The following is a 21,178-nucleotide window of genomic DNA, read 5'->3' as shown; positions in this document are numbered from 1 at the left end:
ATAAAAACAGCAAAGCCAAAGCACGGAAAACTATCAAAGAATCAAAACGGAACTCGTGGAAAGATTATGTAACAAAAATTAATCAAAACACAAAACCCAAAAAAGTATGGGAGATGGTCAGAAAAATAGCAGGAAAAAATACAAAGAACCCTATTAAACACCTTATATGCGACAACACAAAGATTACCGACAAACAAAATATCGCAAATAAATTAGCAGAACAATTCTCAATGAACTCATCATCAAAAAACCAAAATAAAAAATTCCAAGCTATAAAGAAAAATGAAGAAAAAATAAAAATAAACTTCAAATCAAAAAATGAAGAAAACTACAATCAATTATTCAACAGTGCAGAACTAGAGGAGGCAATAAACAAATCTCCCGATACAGCAGTCGGCCCCGACGAGATCCATTATCAATTCCTCAAAAAACTACCAAAACCATCACTGGACTACTTATTACAAATTTACAATGAGATATGGATAACTAACAACATTCCAAAAAACTGGAAGCAGGCAACAGTAATCCCAATACCCAAACCAAAAAAAGACCATACAAACCCAACAAACTACCGACCCATTGCACTAACTAGTTGTTTGTGCAAAACTTTTGAAAGAATGATTAACGAAAGATTAAATTGGTACTTGGAAAGCAAAAATCTAATTACAGAAAGCCAGTCGGGTTTCAGGAAAAATAGAAGCCCCACCGATCACTTAATAAAACTGGAAACACGCATAAGAGAAGCATTTGCAAAAAAAGAACATCTAATAGCAATTTTTTTTGACATGCAAAAGGCGTATGACACCGCTTGGAAATACGGAATCCAAAAAGACCTGTATGAACTAGGACTTAGGGGTAGAATGCCAGAAATTATCAGAAATTTCTTAACAAATAGAAACTTCCAAGTACGGATGGACAACACTTATTCAGTCCAAAAAGATCAAGAAATGGGGGTCCCCCAAGGCAGTATCCTGTCTGTCACCCTCTTCAACATTAAAATAAACAATATCATAAAAAACATAGACCCAGGAATTGAAAATGCCCTATACGTGGACGACCTACTTATATACTACCAATCTAAATATATACAAACAGCCGAACGCAAACTACAACTCTGTCTGAATAAAATAAACAAATGGGCCATAGAAAATGGATTTACATTCTCAGAGGAAAAAACTAAATGCATCCACTTTTGCAAATTACGAAAATTCCACCACGACCCCAACCTGAAACTGGATAACAAGAACATCCCACTTACCGACCAACATAAATATTTAGGTATTATATTTGATAAAAAATTGAACTTTATACCGCATATAAAATATTTAAAAGCAAAATGCCAAAAGACAATGCAATTGATCAAAGTCCTAGCACACACCGATTGGGGTGCAGACAAAGTCACATTATTAAAATTATACCAAACTCTAATCAGATCTAAAATGGACTATGGATGCTTCATCTATGGAGCAGCAAGGAAGTCCTACATAAAAGAACTAAATACAATCCACCATCAAGGATTAAGATTAGCCTTGGGAGCATTTAGAACCTCTCCAGTAGAAAGCCTCTATATAGAGGCCCACGAGCCTCCACTGATTCTAAGACGACAGAAGTTAGCGCTACAATATTACCTAAAGCTGGTATCAAGTCCAACAAATCCTGCATATCAATGTACCCTTCACCCACAATACACACAGCTCTTCAACAAGAAAGAAGATATCAAGCCCTACAGCCTCCGGATAAAAAACCTTCTCACAGAAGCCCAAATGGACATTACAAAAATACATAAATATAACAAATCAAAAACTCCACCCTGGATGATCAAACAACCACACATAATATTAAAATTAAATAAATATCCCAAAACGAAAACCCACCCATCAACCTTCCATGAAGAACTACTTATCATCCAGAATACATACAAAGAATATACACAAATTTACACTGACGGATCAAAAGATGGAGATAAAGTAGGATGCGCAGCCATCCACAAAAAAATAAAACTAAAGAAAAGGCTCCCAAACGAATCTTCTATTTTCAGCGCAGAAGCAACAGCCATAGATTTGGCACTGAATATAATAACCAATGATGACCATCAAAAATATATCATATTTACTGACTCACTTTCAATACTCATATCTCTAAAAGAAAAAAAAATGACAAACCCACTTATTACAAAATTGCTAAACAAAATAGATGCCATAACCATGAAAAAAAACATTATCTTTTGCTGGATACCAAGCCATATCGGCATATACATGAATGAACAAGCAGATAAGGCAGCAAAGGAAACTCTGCAACAAAACCACATAAGTGGAAAAATCCCCTATACAGACCTAAAGACTAAAATAAACACATTTTTGAAGAGAAAATGGCAAGAAAACTGGAGCTCATGCACCAAAAACAAACTATTCCAAATAACACCAAATATTGGAACGAGAGACACCAAAAAGTTAACAAGAAAGGAAGAGGTAGTAATGACCAGACTGCGAATAGGTCACACTCACATCACCCACTCACATCTACTAAAAGGGGAGGAGACACCAAACTGTATAACGTGTCAAGAACCCTACACAATACACCATATACTGACAAACTGCATTGACCTTGAACAAATCCGAACAAAGTATTACCAAGAAAAAAATCTGAAAACAATATTAAACAAGATTGATCCCCAAAAAATTATCAATTTTCTGAAAGAAACTAAAATATACTCAAAAATATAAGGAAAGACCCCCCCCCCCCAAAAAAAAAAAAAAACCTTAAGAAGAACAAACCAATATTTAACACAACATAACGAACCTTTCGGCATTAAATGACCCCAAAGTGGTTGATATGCCGTAAAACAAAACAAACAAACAAACAAACTCTCTCAATCTTTCTCTCTCTCAATCTTTCTTTCTCTCACTCTTTCTCTCACTCTTTCTCTCTCTCACTCTTTCTCTCTATCTCACTCTTTCTCTCTATCTCACTCTTTCTCTCTCTCACTCTTTCTCTCTATCTCACTCTTTCTCTCTCTCTCTCACTCACTCTTTCACACACTCTCTTTCTTTCTTACTCTTTCTCTCTCACACTTGCTCTCTGATTCACTCTCTCACTCTTTCTCTATCTTCCTGTCGCCCTGTTTTTATAACCAAACCATAGGAATCATTCCCTCTTTTTATCCAATTCCATAAAGATTTCTTTGTATCTTTCCAGATCCATCTCCTGACTGGTGTCGGTCGCTTCAACGAAATGCCCTTCATCTTTGATAAATTAAAACAACATCACCAATTTGAACTTCTTTTAAGAAAAGGAATGGAAAAGGTTTCGCATTTTTTTTTTTTTTTTTTTTTTTTTTTTGATTTCTCATTTTTATGTCTCACACGTCTCGCAATCGATAAAATATAAAAATAAATTCTTTTTGAGTTTTTTTTTTTGAAGGTCTGTGTTCATTTTGAAAAAAACATTTGGTTCTCCAGAATTTTGTCTTTACCAGGGATCTCCAAACTACAGCCCACAAGCCAGATCCGGCTCACTAATGTCTTTAATCTGGCCCATCAAGCTCTTATGGAAAACATAAAAACATTCATTAAAAATTTTTTCAAATGGAAATGTGTGAAAATAGTGATTTTTCTTTTTGTTCATAAAATGATTAAAAGAATGAAGTCTGGGAGAACCAGTTTCACTAAAAAGCAAAACTGATGAGCTAATGAGCTAAACAATACATATAAGACCAAGTCATTTTTTTTTTTTTTTGACCCACATAACTATAAAAAGTCAGCAATATGCCACCCTCCCTATTTAGTAACATTGGAGACCATTGATCTATATTATAAAATAAAGAAAAATCTGTATGATGTACATACCCAGGATGGAACGAAAATATGATATTCACAAAAATCACTTAAGTTGATTAAGTGTATTTTTTTTTTTCTTTTTATAAGAAAATCATTTTTAAGTGATTAATGGGAATTCATAGGCATTATAACATAAATGTCGCAAAGTTTGAATTATTGTTGAACTATCTTCTATTGTTTTTTTTTGTTTTTTAGATTGTTTTAAAAATGGCAGACAATGCAGACGCTTTTCAGTTACTTATAAAATTTGATTTTCTTATTAAAAAATAAACCTACTTGAAAAACAAACTTTAAAATGTTTTTGTTATAAAATTGAAACTTTCATAATAAATAACGGCACTATCAAAATTTTCTGAATTTTATTTTCATTCAATAAATGTTCAAGTAATTTTTATTTTGTATTGATCAGACTATTGATTTATATATTGTATTGATCACACTATTGATTTATATATTGTATTGATCAGACTATTGATTTATATATTGTATTGATCAGACTATTGATTTATATATTGTATTGATCAGACTATTGATTTATATATTGTATTGATCAGACTATTGATTTATATATTGTATTGATCAGACTATTGATTTATATATTGTATTGATCAGACTATTGATTTATATATTGTATTGATCAGACTAATTTTTGTATTGTATTGATCAGACTATTGTTTTCATCTTGAATGTTATTTGTGCAATGTTTCGGTCGAATTGCACAAATAACACTCGAGATGAGAGAAGTAGTCCAATCAATACAAGTAATATAAACATTCAGCCTTCATCTAAAAAATTCAGAATTGTAATGTTATTCATTTAATTACAGCCATGGCCAAAATTATGGAGCACCTATAAAAAAAATCGAGATAATCATTAAAACTTACGTATTCAAGTGTTAAGAATTGTACAATGAACAATTGAGAGCAAATTTAAAGATATTTAACAGTTGATGTTAGTATTTTATTTTTTTTGTTGTTGTTGTTTCAAAGATTGACAGGGGATTATCTCCCTTCCATCGCTGAAATTTTAAGGCTGTACAATGTTTGTTGTTTTCTACAATTAGAGACTCCCAAATGCTACTAAACTCTAGGCTGCTTGTTAATTTTTCATTTTTAACATGTGTGGCCTCCTTGAGTCGCCTGACTTTGCATCCCTGTTTGTCTTTATTAGAGTTGCCTCCCCTTTGTCAACCTATTTTTTTTTTTCACAAATTCGAAACAATAACCATAAAATAGAGACTAACTGCCAGAATACGAAAACAATTACGGAGTCAGCAAGTTTTCTCTTTTCTTTTCCAAACAACAACCAACATGCCTGAAGACGATCAAAGGTCAAATCAACTGAAACGTTGCACAAATAACACTAAAAATGAGAACAATAGTCCGATCTAATAAAAGTAATATAAACAACCAGCCCTCATCTAAAAAATTCAGAACTTTTAATTAATTTTTCATTTTGTGTCATTGTATTAATTTATTGTACTTGTTTTGTTTTTTTACCTAAAAGTTAAGTGAAAATTTGAGATTTTTAAATAGGGTCTTCTTGATTTGTCTCCCTTTGTTTTGAAAGGAGCTCTCTGAAAGTAAAAACAAAAAAATTGTTTAGCATAATCAAAATGCATAAGCACCTCATTTTTTTGCTAAATTTTAAAAATCTGTTGACTTTTTTTTTCACCGCCTCCTCCCATTCTCTTCTGTTACAGGAGGACCAACTGAAAGTGGCCATTCTGGATTACCTGAAACGCTTCCATCCCAACGACAGCGAGAGTTACACAAATGTCGCCTTCAACTTCACAATGTTCCGAGAGATCGGCCAAATGATGGAGGAATTAGCTCAGAAAAACTTAATCATTCTCAAAAGGAAGCCTCTCGGTAACAAAAACCCCTTTTTTAACTGTTTTGCAAACATTCGATGACAGTGGTTCTTAAATACTGGGCCACTAGTGGTCGATGGTTACTTTTTAGGTAGCTCACAGAATGTTGTTCACTGTGTGCGCGTGTACACCAGGCTACTCGGTGTTGCCTGGGGCCATAAAAAACTAAATAGAAGTTAAGTTAAATAGTATTAAGCTTCTCTCTAGAGCGCAAGTGAAAGCACTAAATAAAATTAAAGATGCCTCCAGAGCACTATTAAAACTAAGTTTCTTCCATTCCCCTTTCTTTGTAGAATAATGAAAATAAAGAAACAATAAATTAAGTCCAAACTCAGCATCTTTCAATTCAACAAAAATGCTGACTTATTTCCTAGACTGTATTATAATAACATTAAAAATCAAAAATGCTGACTCATTCCCCAGACCGTATTACAATATGATAACATTAAAAATCATGTTTAACTCGTGATAACATTAAATGATGTAAATGACTATTTGATCCCTAAATAATTAATATTTTTTTGTAAATTTTAGATATTAATTTTCCAAGGCAACACCGATCAAGAATGTCAACTTTGTTAGTGTTTGTTGTATAGTTTTTGACTTTAGCCGGATACACAGACAACTGCCCTTTAAATAATATATCTAAAAAAAAATCAACTTTAAAAGCGATAAAAATAGCATATAATACCAGTAGGGGCCCGTAGTGTAACAATATACGCACTCAACTATAGAACCCACGGTTTGAGGTTCTGAACCCTAGTATAGTCAAGCTACACTGATGAACTGTAGTACAACGAAACACGTGTATGTAGATAACTGTTTTATAAGTGAAATAAAAATAAATATATATATGTGACCTTGTTTGTTTGTCTGTCTGAAGAACGGTCTCTCTCTGCTCTGTCAATTTTTGGTTGATAGACATAACTTTATGAATAGGTGATTTGGACCTGTCGAACAAATTCAATTTGGTCTTTAGCTGGTAAAAATAGCTGCTAAAGGGTCAAAATTGAAAAAGGTTAGAACTTGGCAGTACTTCTCTATGTATGTACAAATATACATTTATATGTTAATGTCGACTGATATTTGTCTGTTCGCTCAGATGGTGACAAATAAAGCTGGGGTGCTAAATGTTTTGGTTTTGATTCTAGCTGATGGCACCCAAGTCATAACTTTTAAAATCACTACTATATATTGGGTACAATATAATGATCAATTTTGTATTTCAGTGTATTTTACAACCAGGCAACGTCATGTGGCATGCTAGTATATATATATATATATACATATATGAACAAATTATTAATAAAACATGTTAAAAGACATCTTGAAAAAGAGTTAAAAACATCTTTAATTTTTAAAAAGGAAGCACAAGATAAGTGGATAGTCCTTAATCCGCGGAGTTTCGAAGAAATACTCTCCTTCTCATCAGAGGGCAGGAATTAGCAAAATGCAGGATCGGATTTTGCATATAAAAGTATTTAATGAAACTACAAGTAAGTCACAGATCTTACTTGGTTAAAAAAAAGAGTGAGGTAACATGTTTTATTAATCATTTGTTCATATTATAAGCTCTATTTCCTTTTTGGTTTATTGAGCTTTTACATCTGGCTGAGTTTATTTTACTTGTAAATATTAACTCTTTAATATTTATAATATATTTTAAGTTTACCATTTTGATTACCTTGGTAAACTTATTGTAATTTTTTATTTTTATATATACAGGGTGTTTCAAAAGTCTTGGGAACATAAAGATTTTTAATAACTCAAAAACTATTAGGAGTTAAAAAATGAAATTGGTACCGTTGGAAAGGTTAAAGTTTCAAGTTTTGTGGGGAATCTTCAAACTTGCTCAATATGAGCACCATTCGTCACACGGCAGACATCTAGTCGATAGTCCATTTCCTGCCAAACGCGTTCCAGCATCTTGACGTCAATGGTTCCCACAACTGCCGTTATTCGAGCCTTTAGTTCGTCAATATCTCTTGGAAGGGGCGGCACATAGACTTGTTGCTTGACAAAGCCCCAAAGGAAAAAGTCACACTCAGTACCCCATATGCGAGTGCTATGCTTGTTAACTTTGCCATTCAGATAGAAGGTCGCCTCATCGCTAAAAACAAGCCGGTCATCAAAGCCGTTATCTTCCAACTTCTCTTGCATTGCAATGCAAAAGTCACGGCGAAGTGGCTTATCAGTGTCCTTCAACTTTTGGACCAACTTGAGCTTGTAAGGTACCATTTGCAGTCGTTTCCTTAAGACACGCCAGACAGTTGCTGGAGCAAGCTGAAGTTCCCTGCTGGCTCTTCTCACTGATTTACGGGGGCTCTGCTGAAAGGCTTCCGGACTTGCTCAACTGCATCTTCTGAAGTTGAAGGGCGACCTGTTCGCTTACTTGGGCACAAACACCCATCTTTCACAAATTTAGCATGCCATCTGACAATGGGTTTCCTTTCAGGGACTTCTTTTTTAAATTTCCTGCGAAATGCACGCTGAACACATGTCCACGATTCAGTCTTTGCAAATTGGAGGACGCAAAACGCCTTGTCTTGTTTAGAGAACGCCATTACTGCACATGGAAAGATAAGACGAAAATCATTAGTATGACCAAAAACTTGATTAAGCAAGCTTTAAAATGACATCAGTTTCATTTTTCTACCTGGAATAGTTCATGAGATATACGCATTTGTAATGTTCCCAAGACTTTTGAAACACCCTGTATATATATATATATATATATATATATATATTTTGCATCTTCACCCTAAACAAAGCACAATGCCACTTTTATGCAGGGAGCTACTATCAGGGACATAAGTTGCAGCGATACTATGTGGGGAATTGAGCAGCAAGATGTTTGTTTACATTACACTTCTGTATGTCATTACAGTGAGGGAAGCAGGAATCTGGAAGGGAATTTCAAAGTCTAGCAGTTCTAGGGAAGAAACTATTAGAGAAAAAGGCTGACAAAGAAAAAGATTTCTAATGTGTAGGGGTGGAATTTAGCTGCTTGTCGGGTTGGTTGGGGGTATTTACGTTGAGGAGAGACAAGGGCTTGTAGTTCGTCGGAGCACCTATCATTAAAATACTTGTAAAACAGGTAGAGGGGTGTGGCATTTCATCGATGGGTAGGACAGCGGTTGAAGCCTATCTGATAGTTGAGGACTTATTAGGTTGGCGACTCTCTTTTGAACCCTGTCTAAGAGGGAGAGACTAGATGTCGATGCTCCAGCCAAAATGTGGCAACAATACTCCATGCATGTGTGAATGGTGGCCTTATAAAGGTTAAGAATACTCTCAGGCATAAGTAACTTTCTAGCATTTTAAAGAGAGAGCTCACTTTCTTTGCAGCAGTCTTGACAATGCCCTCAATGTTCCAATTCATGTTCCCCGTGAACATTAAGCCAAGGAGTTTAAACGGAGTACTTTCAGGTAATGTATCATTAGTCATGGCTATTAGTGGTTGAGAAGGTTTCTTGTAGTTATTAAAGGAAAGAAGCTTAGTCTTAGTAGCATTGAATGTGACCATCGATTTTTGTTCCCTTTCTACTACAGACTGGAGATTTTCCTCTAGGGTTTCCACCATTGCCTCGGCTACGTGTTCATTTGATTTCCCCTCATGTCTGTTATAGAGCGTGGTATCGTCAGCAAATATACCCATCTCAGTGACAATTTTATCAGGGAGGTCATTTATGAATATCAGAAATAATAAAGGTTCAAGGATCGATCCCTGAGATACGCCCACATTTATATCATATTGTTTCGACGTATGTCCATCAAGGACAACCTGGATTCTTCTCTTATTTAAAAAGGATTTAATTATATTAAGTATTCATCCAGTAATACCAAAGGATTTGATTTTCATGAGAAGACCATCGTGCTATACCCTTTCAAAGGCCTTAGATATATCTAGGGCTACTGCCCTAGCATCCCCTGCTTTATCTAGTGCATGGTAAATACATTCAGAGATTACAGTTAGGATAGTCAATATTTCGATTTTTTAATTTCACTCTTATTTTTTTATTTTATTTTATTTTATTTTTTATTCAATTTTCACCCCAAACAAGGCACAGTGCCACTTTGAAGCAGGGGACTACTATCAGGGACTTGATTAGCAGGGGCATTATGAAGGGAGATGAGTAGAAAGATGTTTGTTCACATTACACTTGAACTTCTGCATATCAGTACAGTTGGGAAAGCAGAATCCCGGAAGGGAGTTCCAAAGACCTGCAGTTCTGAGGAGAAACTATTGGAGTAAAAGGCTTTCTTGCACCTAGGGATCTCTACTGTAAAGGGATGAGACTTAGTAGTTTGTCGGGTTTGTCAGGGGTAGTTACGTCGAGGAGGTACAAGTGTTTGCAGTTCGTCAGAGCATTCACCATTAAAGTATTTGTAGAACAGGCAGAGGAATGCAACATCTCGTCGATGGGACAGAAGCTGAAGCCTAGATGACAGTTCAGGACCTATCAGGTTGGCGACTCTCTTTTGAACCTTGTCCAGGAGTGAGAGACAAGTAGCAGATGCACCAGCTCAAATGTTACAACAATATTCCATACATGGGTGAATGGTGGCCTTATAGAGGTACAGGATACTGTCAGGCGTAAGTAGTTTTCTAGCACGGTAGAGGGAGCCAACCTTCCTTGCAGCAGCCTTGGCAATGCTCTCAATGTATCTATTCCAGTTCATATTCCCTGTAAACGTTAGGCCGAGGAGTTTAAAAGAAGTACTTTCAGGCAATGTGTTCTTGGCCATTGCTATTGGTGGTAGAGAAAGTGTCTCGTAGTTATTGAAGGAAACAAGCTTAGTTTTAGCAGCATTATAATGAAGAAGCACCTATTTTTGTTGAATTTGCATTCTTATACTTTATATCTCACACGCATATCTAATTGGATAAATTTATTTCTCACACTAACGGCAAAGTCAAAAAATCCTGTTTCCAGTTAATTCAACTTTATGCCCTATGCGACGAAGGCCATCAACTCCCCATATTTCCTCCTATAACATAGAACAAGCTAGGTAACATACAAATATCCGTGCATGAGGTCGCCAAGCTAATAAAAAACCTAGATTCCAGTAAAGCAACTGGCCCTGATGGCATCCCAATTATAGTGTTAAAAAAGCTTCAACCAGAACTTGCTCCCATACTTACGAAACTATTTAAGCGCTGCCTTAAGGAGAAGTGCTTTCCGACCCCCTGGAAGATCTCATCAGTTTGCCCTGTATTTAAGAATTCAGGTGATAAGTCATCTCCCTCTGAGTACAGACCAATAAGTCTCCTGTGTGTTATGAGTAAGTTGCTGGAATCAATATTAAATAGAGAAATAGTCAACCACCTCAGCAGGAATAACCTTCTTAGTGACACACAATATGGTTTCCGCTCTGCAAGATCTACCGCAGATGTGCTGACGGTTATATCCCACAGGATTAGTGAATCTCTTGACAAAGGCTTCCTTTCTAGGGCAATTGCTCGACATATCAAAGGCCTTTGACAAGGTATGGCATTCTACTTCACAAGATTTCCAGCTACGGTATAACTGGAAATGTTTTCTCAATCATTAAATCATTTCTCTCCGATAGGCTCATAAGAGTAGTGGTAGATGGACAAAAATCGGAGGCCTGCAATATAAATGCTGGGGTCCCTCAGGGGTCAATCCTGGGACCAACTCTCTTCCTGATCTACATCAATGACCTCCCTAAACACATATTTAAATCATTCGTTGACATCTATGCTGATGACACGACCATCTACGGCAACACATCAAAGGCTGTAAATGACGAAGTTCTCTCTGATTCTCTCTCCTCTGATCTCGAGCGCGTGGTTCAGTGGGGGAAGATGTGGCTAGTTACCTTTAATGCATCCAAAACCAAACTCCTATCCTTACATCATCAACGCTCTGATCCCCATCTGGCATCAATTGTGATGGATGGCTCTCGTCTGGGTGAGGCCCCGTGTTTTGACAAGCTTCTGGGTTTGACCTTTACTCCTGATCTGAAATGGAATACGTACATCAAGTCTGTTGCCAAGGTCGCTGGAAAGATGGTGGGATCCTTCTACCGCTCCAGAAGATATCTCACTACTGATGCAATTCTCTATCTATATAAAAGCCAAGTGCGTCCAAGGATGGAATACTGTTGCCATATCTGGGCAGGAGCTGCCAAAAACAGCCTATCATGCCTTGACAGAGTACAAAATAGACTTTGTGGCTTAGTGGGGGATGCCCTTTTCTCTACCCTGCAACCTCTCTCCCACAGAAGAGACGTTGCGAGCCTATCCTTGTTTTATTGTTATTTTCATGGCAGGTGCTCGTCTGAACTCCAATCCCTGGTCCCCCCTCGCCAATCTTTCACGAAAAACACCCGTCTAACTGAATCCACTGTGAAAAATTTCCCCCACTCTATATCTGTGCCTAAATCAAAACGCGGATTCCATGAACAAAGCTTCTTTCTTAGAACTGCACGTCTGTGGAAACTCTGTTCCGTCTGCCTGCTTCCCTCAGGACTACAACTTGGATGTCTTCAAGTCTAATGTCAACAAATTCCTAATGAACCGCCCCCTTAAGTAAACACTCCATCAAATCTCCACACTAACGTAATGTACTTGCAATAACCCTTATCCCTGAGTGGCTTCCGGGCCTTGATAAGTGGTGATCACTGTGTAAAAAAAAAAAAAAAAACTTTACATCCTAGATGACACCATTTTTACGCTCATGTGATGTCAGTCGTAAGATTGAATAATTTGCATATTGGTTCGAAAAAGGACATTTTATTAATTAACTGCTATTTGTTATTGTTTTTTGAATTCAATGATTGTTTTGATTTTAATAGTTCTGCTGGGCAATGTTGTTTTATTTCCTGTTCAAATGTTTAGTTAGTATCTGCATTCAAATGTTTCTTTCTTCAGGAGAACTGATTTGATTTTCAATAAGTTGCCATCTATTTCTAAATTGGAAGTGTTTAAAAGGCAAACTCTTTTTTTGTTTTTTTTTTGTTTTTTTTTCTAGATCGCATTTTAGAAAATGAATGAATTTGTATTGAAATTACAAAAATGAATAAATGAGAAAAATATTTTTGTATTTTTTTTTCATCATATGTATGTGTATATATATATATATATATATATATATTTTTTTTTTTTTTTTAGTAAATTCTGCTGAAGTCGCAACAACCCTAAATAAGATTCATGAATATTTCTCAGAGGCAGCCAAAAATTTTATGAAGGTATGTTTACTTGTGAAAACTATAAATTTGTAGAAATTTTAAAAAAAAAATCTAGTTATTTTTCCAGAATAACTAACAAAGTAAAAAATATTGGTAAAAAAAAAAAAATACACAACAAATATGTTACCAAAGGCAAGCTAAGTTACCCTTCTACCTACCTGGATTTTATATACAGGGTCTTGTCTGCTAGAAATAGTATATGGATAGATAAAAGATAGATAAATGGATAGACACAGAACTGAAATCTTAGGGGGCATTTCGCTCTTTGTGATTATCAAAGTTTTCTTTTCAGAAATGATTTTCTAAAAGCCACTGTAGGTTCTCTAGAGTGTAATATAAACTACACTGTGTTGTGGACTAAGTCATTGTAGGAAGGCATGTGAAGCTTCTCCCAGTGCACCATAATGGGTTCCCAACTGAAGCAGACAATCAATCGATTTGATTGAAAAATGGGTAATTTCACTTATTACGGTGACAATAAAAATATGGGAGTGTGGAACGTCCGTTGATTATCAGGCAATGTCGGCTCTACCTGCTTGTAATAGATAAATGGATAGACACAGAAAACAGATCGGGAGGGGGGGCATTTCACTTTTTGTGATTATCAAAGTTTTCTTTTCAGTTATTACAGCATTATTCCATATTGCTCTATAATCAGGCTGCTCTGAAACCTTTGTTTTTTTATCAACTTTGATATCCATGATGTCATGTCGACTGACATCACTTTGTCCTATGCTGGTTTGACCTATCTGACTTCACCTTACATCTCTATCAGAGAAACCAGTTTATTTTCCAAACTTTGTGTCACTTCAGCCTGCACTTAGTTTGACCCTTGTTCAGACTAACATTAGTTTATGTAATCACTATCCGACATCTATTATGTAACGCAACATTTGTCATATTGTCATAAATATCTGAAAGTAATTGTCCAATAAAAAATCTTACATTTTTTTTGTTTTTTTATTCAAGGATAACATTCTCCGTCATGCTGAATTCTGTGTACGCCAGGCACGTCTCATCCGACTCCAACTCGATTTACTTTCTTCTGGAATTCACGTCATTAACCTCACCCCAGAAGATGCTGTCAACTTTATCATTCAACATCCTAAGTTTTCAGAGGTTGGTTACCTTTTTCTTTTCTTTTTAATATTTTCCTTTTTTTTTTTCTTTGTGTAGCAAAATTGAAAGTGGGTGTGTAAAAAAGAAAAAAAAAAAGTTCAAGTCCAGAGTTCTACTGGTAGGTTTGAGAAAGTTTCTGGTTTCAATTTTTCAGAATTAAATATTGGTACTTATACAGAATAAGGGCCGTGCTATTGTAGCAAGTCTCTATGATGAACAGAACTGGGGTTATTGCCAAAAGTCTTGTACTTTTTCTGTTGCTCTGACCTTTGACTTAGGTATTCCAAAATTAAATCCCTTCTAAAACCATGACCAATATCTTGACCAAATTTGGTGATGATTGGTCAAGTGATGTGGACACTACACTGTACAATAAACAGTGACAAACTATAACAAAAACAACCTAAAGTAAATTGAATTCTAAAAATTTACATAAAAAACGAAAACAACTTTCACCTTGGAAATAATTACATTAAATTAAATTCTAAAAATTTACATAAAAAACAAAAATCCTGCAAAATTGTGAAAATTTTTTATTTTATCGCCATTGTATTGGATTTGGCTTTGATGAATTTTTTTTTTTCCTTATTGATAATTTTGTGCATTTTTGTTTTGTCTGCAGGCGTTAATTGTGAGCGAAGCGTATAATAAAACTGCTGTTTGGGGCGAATCCATGTGCAACCGAGTCATAATTCACGGAGATTTCCGTTATCTGCAAGATTTGAAGGCTTACATCAGACTCAATCCAAATCTCATTATTGATACAATCGATCGGTAAGTGAAAGAAAGGAGATCCTGTGTTACACAACTGAAGTGAATTATATTTCCTGTAGTAATATTATAGATGTTTGTTTTTTCTAAGTTTACGGCTAGAATTTTTTATATATATATATATTTTACATCGGCATCACCACTTATCAAGGCCAAGAGGCCACTCAAGGATAAGAGTTAAAGAGTGTACAGTAGACATTGGACAATATAGTAATCATTAGTAATGAAAATTTGGTAAATTTGATAACTTATATAGAACGGCTCATCAAGAACTTATTTACGTTAGACTTGAACACAACCATATTGTAGTCAGCTTTCAGATTTTTTTTTTTTTTAAATAGATTTCAAAATTTTTAGATGAGGATTTATTATTTGGATTATTCTAACTACTGTTCTTATCTTGAATGTCATTTCCACGTTTTGACTGACATAACCTCCAACCTTCTTCAGGTGTATTTTTTCGAACTTCGAGCTATTTCTGTCAAACTCAGAAATCTGTACAGAATTTAAAACAAAATCCACAGACGTCATATACTCTCGTTCCATCAGCCATCACCAGGGCTATGACAACAGCATATTCTTTTTGTTGTTTTGACTCTCGAGTATATATCCGACACAGTTAATCAACTGAGAACCACATCACTCTATATAAAAGCTTATAAGATATCAACAGATACACACTCAAGTCAAAGCAATGAAAAGAATATGCTGTTGTCCTAGTCCTAGCCATCACATATAGGAAGTCTTAAGTAATTCATAATTGTATTCTTAGTATCACCCACACTGAGGATTGAACCTTCAACCTCCAGAAAAGTATCAATTGCCACTGAATTTTACCAAGTATTTGTTCTGTTTTGTCATTGGTCAGCATTTCCATGCCGATTCCTGAGTTTGACGAGATACACATGAAGATGTTCTGAAGTTATTGAAACGTTGTGAAAATAATACTCAAGATGAGAACATCAGTCCAAAACATTCATATATTACGAATGAGATTGTTTTTTTTTTTTTTTTTGTTTTGTCAGCAAACTGAATTGGATTATCCATTGGTTATGAAAATAGGCAGAAAGCTTTTAAGTGAATGTAATTCAGTTGGTGAGAAATGTTGGATATGGAGAACATGGCAATGTACATTTGAAAGCAGAGATGTACACACACGCACATTTCAGATTGATTTTGATCTACATTTTTGTGTTCCATAAAAATGACCAGAATTGTAATTATCACAAAAACAAAGAACTGTTTACATTCCAAGGTCAGAAGTTATGAATTGTGCAATGTAAAATAGAAAACAAGAATGTAATATCTTGATTTTTACAATTCCAGGAATGTCGATTGATGTCTATAAAAGACAAATAACATAAATAACGGAAGAGAACAGACTGACAGCGATCCAACATGATTGACATTTGACATCTTTCTGTCATCGAGCCAATCATGTCTTTCTGTTTTTGATCGATGGCAAAAAGCTTAATTGTAAATAAAATTTATGTGTTGATAAATTCGTCTCTGTGTTGATTTTGGGAATAATGACAAAAAGAATTGTCAGTGTGTATACCGTACTTTGGGGTAATCACGACAACTAAAAAAAAGTGGTCTTTATATGTGTGGTTGCCAAAAGAGCACTTTTAGCTAGCTGGCGTAAAGTACGATATATGATTTTAGCAAGCATTTGAAAGTGCGAGCTAGAAAATTATAATGCCGTATTCAACAGTGCAACAGAAATTGTGACATGACAGCACAAAGCATTTCTTTGTGATACCATGTTGAGAAGAATGCTCACAAATTAAAGATTAAAATTTATTTTTAAGAGAAAAATGTGGAAATTGAATGAACAATGAGTGAAATGTGAGTTCAAAGATCAAGAACGATCTCGCATATTTACTGATGCAAACGACTTCCTGTTTTGATATTTGTTAGAAATAAATGGTGTTACTTAATCTGAAGATCCCACTATATTACGGTCCTGGATATGACCTTAAACTATATCCGATGGTGAGGCCCCAGCTTGTGGGCTCTGGGGAGTGTGGAGCCACCCTTTAATTGCTATTGCTCCCAGGTCCACTCTGACCCGGAGTGGTAGTACCTGTTAGGGTTCCAACTATAGGTTAAATAGAAACTGACTTGAAAAAAAAAACAAATATATTCTATTAAGAAAATGTTTCTTCAAAATCACTGGATTCGGCATTAAATAACCTGAAAAGGGTTGATATGCCGTAAAACAAAAACAACCAACCAACCAACCAACCCACTATATTATGTTCCTTTGTTTATATTATTTGGACAATTTATGCTAGAACTGTCTGCAAAGTGATTAGAATACTTGGAAAAAAATCAATTGTAAAAGTAATATTCTCCTGAAGGTTGAAGGTTCAATTCTCAGTGTGGGCGACTGAAAAAAACAATTGCGAATTACTTAGAATCTCTATCCAGTCATGGCTGATGGAACAAGAATATGCTACCCCTATGAAGTAAATAAAGGGTTCTGTTTAAAATTTCATTCAGATTCACGAATTTGACAGAAACATTTCCGAGCTTGACAAGATATACCTGGAGAAGGTTAGATGTTATATCGCCTGAAACGTTGGAATGATACTCAAGATGAGAACAGTAATCCGAAGAATCCAATAATACGAATAACTGATCCTCATCTCAAAAATTCAGAAATGTAATGCTTTTATTTAATCTAAAAAAATTTTTTTTTTTAATTTCTCCAATATCAACTACTGGATTCATATATATATATATATTATGTAGCTTAAGTGATTATTATGTACTTTAATTATTTTTGAACAAATACACATTTTTTTTTCCATTACATTTATTTTATTACATTTGAAAAATTCATATTTTTTTAAAAGTAAACATTTATTCATTTTCTTTTCCATTTATTTAATTTAATTACATTTAAAAATATTTTACTTTCAGCATTAATTATTTCTGTAAAAATATATTTCAATGAAAATAATTAGTTTTTCAGATATTTTCATGTGTTGACCGACATTTTTGTTGAGATCGCAATTTAATGAACAATGTTATCATTGTTATTATTATTTTTTATTTTGCGAATTAATCCACCGGGCAAATTATTCCTCATAATATAAAATATTCAATAGAGGATTGATTCTATAATAATAGATACGCAATCTGCATAAATTAAAATGTCATGTTTAAGTGTATTGTACGACAGGGCAACGCCAGTCTGCTAGCTAGTTAAAAACTAAAATGACTTCATTACATACCGGGCAATGCTGAACAGGAACAGCTAGTATATGATAAAGAGTCAAGTTATTTTATTTAACAATGTATATTTAATGTATTGCAAATGAAAGGAAGTAGATTCTTATTCCATCAGCTATGACCAGGTAAAAATGTTCAGGTTTGTTATTTTTAGTCATTATCGCCTGTAATAAGGATTGAACCTTCAACCTCTAGCCATTTAAAACGGTACATAGACACCTATAACCATTCTTATAGGTTCATGTGGTACGATGGATAAAGGCATTGTATTTTTCTGGTGTGTGCGAAACTGTTATGGCTAAGAATCCCAAACGGTGTCTGTTGATCATTGTCCATTCATGCCAACCTCATTGATAGTTTTCTTTGTTCAACACAGAATCATTAACGCTCAGATCCTCTTGATGATCTTCCCTAACCAAGGCCCTGTCGGTGGGGCATTAGAATACGCCGACTGCCCCCCTGCAGAGGGTAAAAGTCCCTTAATGAGGGTCCTGGATATGACCTTAAACTATATCCAGTGGTGAGGCCCCAGCTTGCGGGCTTTGGGGAGTGTGGAGCCACCCTTTAATTACCATTGCTCCCAGGTCCACTCTGACCCGGAGTGGTAGTACCTGTTAGGGTCCCAACTATGGGTTGAATAGAAACTGACGTGAAAACAACAAATATATTCTATTAAAAAAATTTTTCTTCAAAATCTTTGGATTCGGCATTAAATAACCCGAAAAGGGTTGATATGCCGTAAAACAACAACAACAAACAATCCCTAACCAAACCTTGTTTGCCCAGTCCCTTAAATATATTTACTCTTTACCAGAAATACTTAATGTTCTGTTTTCCTCGCAATCACTCCAAACTGACCAATGGAACTGGCCACATCAAGTGTTTGTTATTTTTATTTTATCACTGTCTGGCCACTCAGAATGTAACAAAAAATTGTCAAGGCGTCATCTTGTCTAGGGAGTTCAATATATTTGCTGGTTTCCTTATCCACTTATCTTGCTTCCTTATCAATTTTTGGCAGTCTCGACTGTGTTAATGTATGGAGTGAGAAGGTGGGGGGGGGGGGTAGTCCATAGTATCAAAGTTGTACTATTTAATCCAAAAATGAGTGGAATGAGGGGTTAATACCTTTTTTAGTTTTATTATTCATATTCAATATTTGATGCCCAGGCAATGCTGGGTAGATCTGCTAGCTGATTAATAAATTTTTTTTTTCTCATTTCTGCATGGCAGGTACAAGCAGCTCCCTTATAAACCCTCCCAGTGCGAGGGGAACATCAAGAAATTGCTCATTTACTGCAAGGATCTGCGTCTGCAGTATCAGATTGCCCGAGAACTTGGCCTGAAGGATTTTCTGACGCAGCTTGAGACTGGCGCCAACTCTGCATACATTTTGGACATTGCCAAGTCTAGAGCGAGTGGTCACTTTGCCTTCTGACAAAACGTTTCGCATCCTGTTCGACCCAGGATACAAAACTTTTCATCGTATACGTCAACTCAGAAGGGCCAGAAAAACTGGTCTGAAAATCAAGACTATTTTTAAGGGCTTCATACCTCTCCCCTCTTTTTCTCTCTCTCTTCCTAACTCGGAAAACCACAAAAATTGTTTTAATTACAAATGTTAAATTGACTGCAATTTTTAGATGAGGAGTTCAAAAAAACTGATGGTTTATATGTGTATTTGGTGCTAGTGTACATAAGGGGCACCAAATTTCTGGCATTGGAAAGTTTAGGTCATGTGATATTAGATGACCGGTGTAATATCAAATGACATAGTTTTTTTTTTTTTTTTTTTTTTATGTCCATGCGATCTTTCAATCACCGCCCCTAACGGGAAGATTTTTTTTTTTTTTTTTTACAAAAGTTTTTTTTAATTGGTTACTTTTATCTTTTGTGATTTTATTGATCTTAAAATTTGATCAGAAATTAAAGATAAAGCAAAACAGTTCAAAGAATTTTCTCTCTTTTCAACAATGAAAAAAGTTTCTTTTAAAAAAATTTTTAAAAAACTTATTTATTTAGTTAACTTTATAAAAAAATTTCTTTAAAAAAATTTAAAAAACTTGATTTATTTAGTTAACTTACTTTATAAAAAAAATGTGAAATTGGAAATAATGTTTGTATTGATCAGACTATTGTTCTCATCTTGAGTGTTATTTTGTGCAACGTGTTGGTTGGTGTAGCTGCCGACCATCATCAGGCATGTTGGTCACCATCTTGGAAAAGAAAGGAGATGGCGAGCAACATGCTTGACGAATGTCACAGACTACACCAACTGAAACGTTGCACAAATAACACTCAAGGTGAGAACAATAGTCCGATCAATACAGATAACACAAACAATCATCTCAAAAAATTCAGAACTGCTGAAATCATGTATTAAAGGAATCGCGCTTGGTGTGATCGCATTATTGTTGCATAAATTCATTCAAATGGAATGGCAAAGTTGAGGATGATGTACGTGGATTTAAATGCTAGTTATATCCATGTTAATATCGATTTACTAATCCAATGCCATTTCATGTTGTACCAAGTCATCTAATGCCACGTGACTTAAATTTACTTGGGGGCCAGAAATTGGGGACCCCTTTTGTACACAAGCACTTTGCGTTCATCCTGGAAAAAATTTTTTATTTTATTTTTGTGTTCATGGTGTTTTTTTTGTTTACGAATCTTTATCTACAAATTTATACAAATTGCATTTTTCTTTTGTCTTTAGCTGTATAAAATTTTGGTGCAAGTCCACAGTTCAACCTAAATAAATAATACAGAAAAATCTTTTTGCTGTATGTATCAGTCACAGAACGATGATGTCATGTTTCTTAAAGTCGCATAAATTAATCAGGTTTTTTTTTTTTTAACTAAGAAAATCAAATTTTATGAGTAAGCAAAAATGCACTATCTCGTGAAGCCGTCTTGCAACAAAAAGGGCAGATAAGTCCATAATACTTCAAACTTATAAGATCGGCCTTGTAATGCTAACGATTTCACATTAATTGCTTATAAATCATTTTCTTTATAAAAAAAATAACTATTTGATCAATTTGTGATTTTTGGAATATGACATTTTTATTATGTGATGAGTATGTACATCATAAAGATCTTTCTGTATTTTTGTTTTTTA

General features: G+C 34.8%; 1 protein-coding gene across 1 annotated transcript in view; it reads left to right on the top strand.

Moving 5' to 3' along the window:
- Positions 1-20,692, top strand: part of LOC145259792 (spatacsin-like) — a 176,290-nt gene extending 155,598 nt beyond the window's left edge. The window contains exons 38-43 of the mRNA XM_080117557.1: positions 3,196-3,303; positions 5,539-5,707; positions 12,848-12,924; positions 13,894-14,043; positions 14,666-14,817; positions 19,288-20,692. Of these exons, the coding sequence (XP_079973683.1) occupies positions 3,196-3,303; positions 5,539-5,707; positions 12,848-12,924; positions 13,894-14,043; positions 14,666-14,817; positions 19,288-19,492 (861 nt within the window). The 3' untranslated portion in view covers positions 19,493-20,692. The remainder of the gene's footprint in view (positions 1-3,195; positions 3,304-5,538; positions 5,708-12,847; positions 12,925-13,893; positions 14,044-14,665; positions 14,818-19,287) is intronic.
- The last annotated feature ends 486 nt before the right edge of the window (positions 20,693-21,178 follow it).

This window comes from Euprymna scolopes, chromosome 35 (assembly GCF_053919585.1).
Source record: "Euprymna scolopes isolate OS-2025 chromosome 35, ASM5391958v1, whole genome shotgun sequence".
In the NCBI taxonomy this organism is placed as follows: Eukaryota; Metazoa; Mollusca; class Cephalopoda; order Sepiida; family Sepiolidae; genus Euprymna; species Euprymna scolopes.
This window is presented reverse-complemented; position numbering and strand designations above follow the sequence as displayed.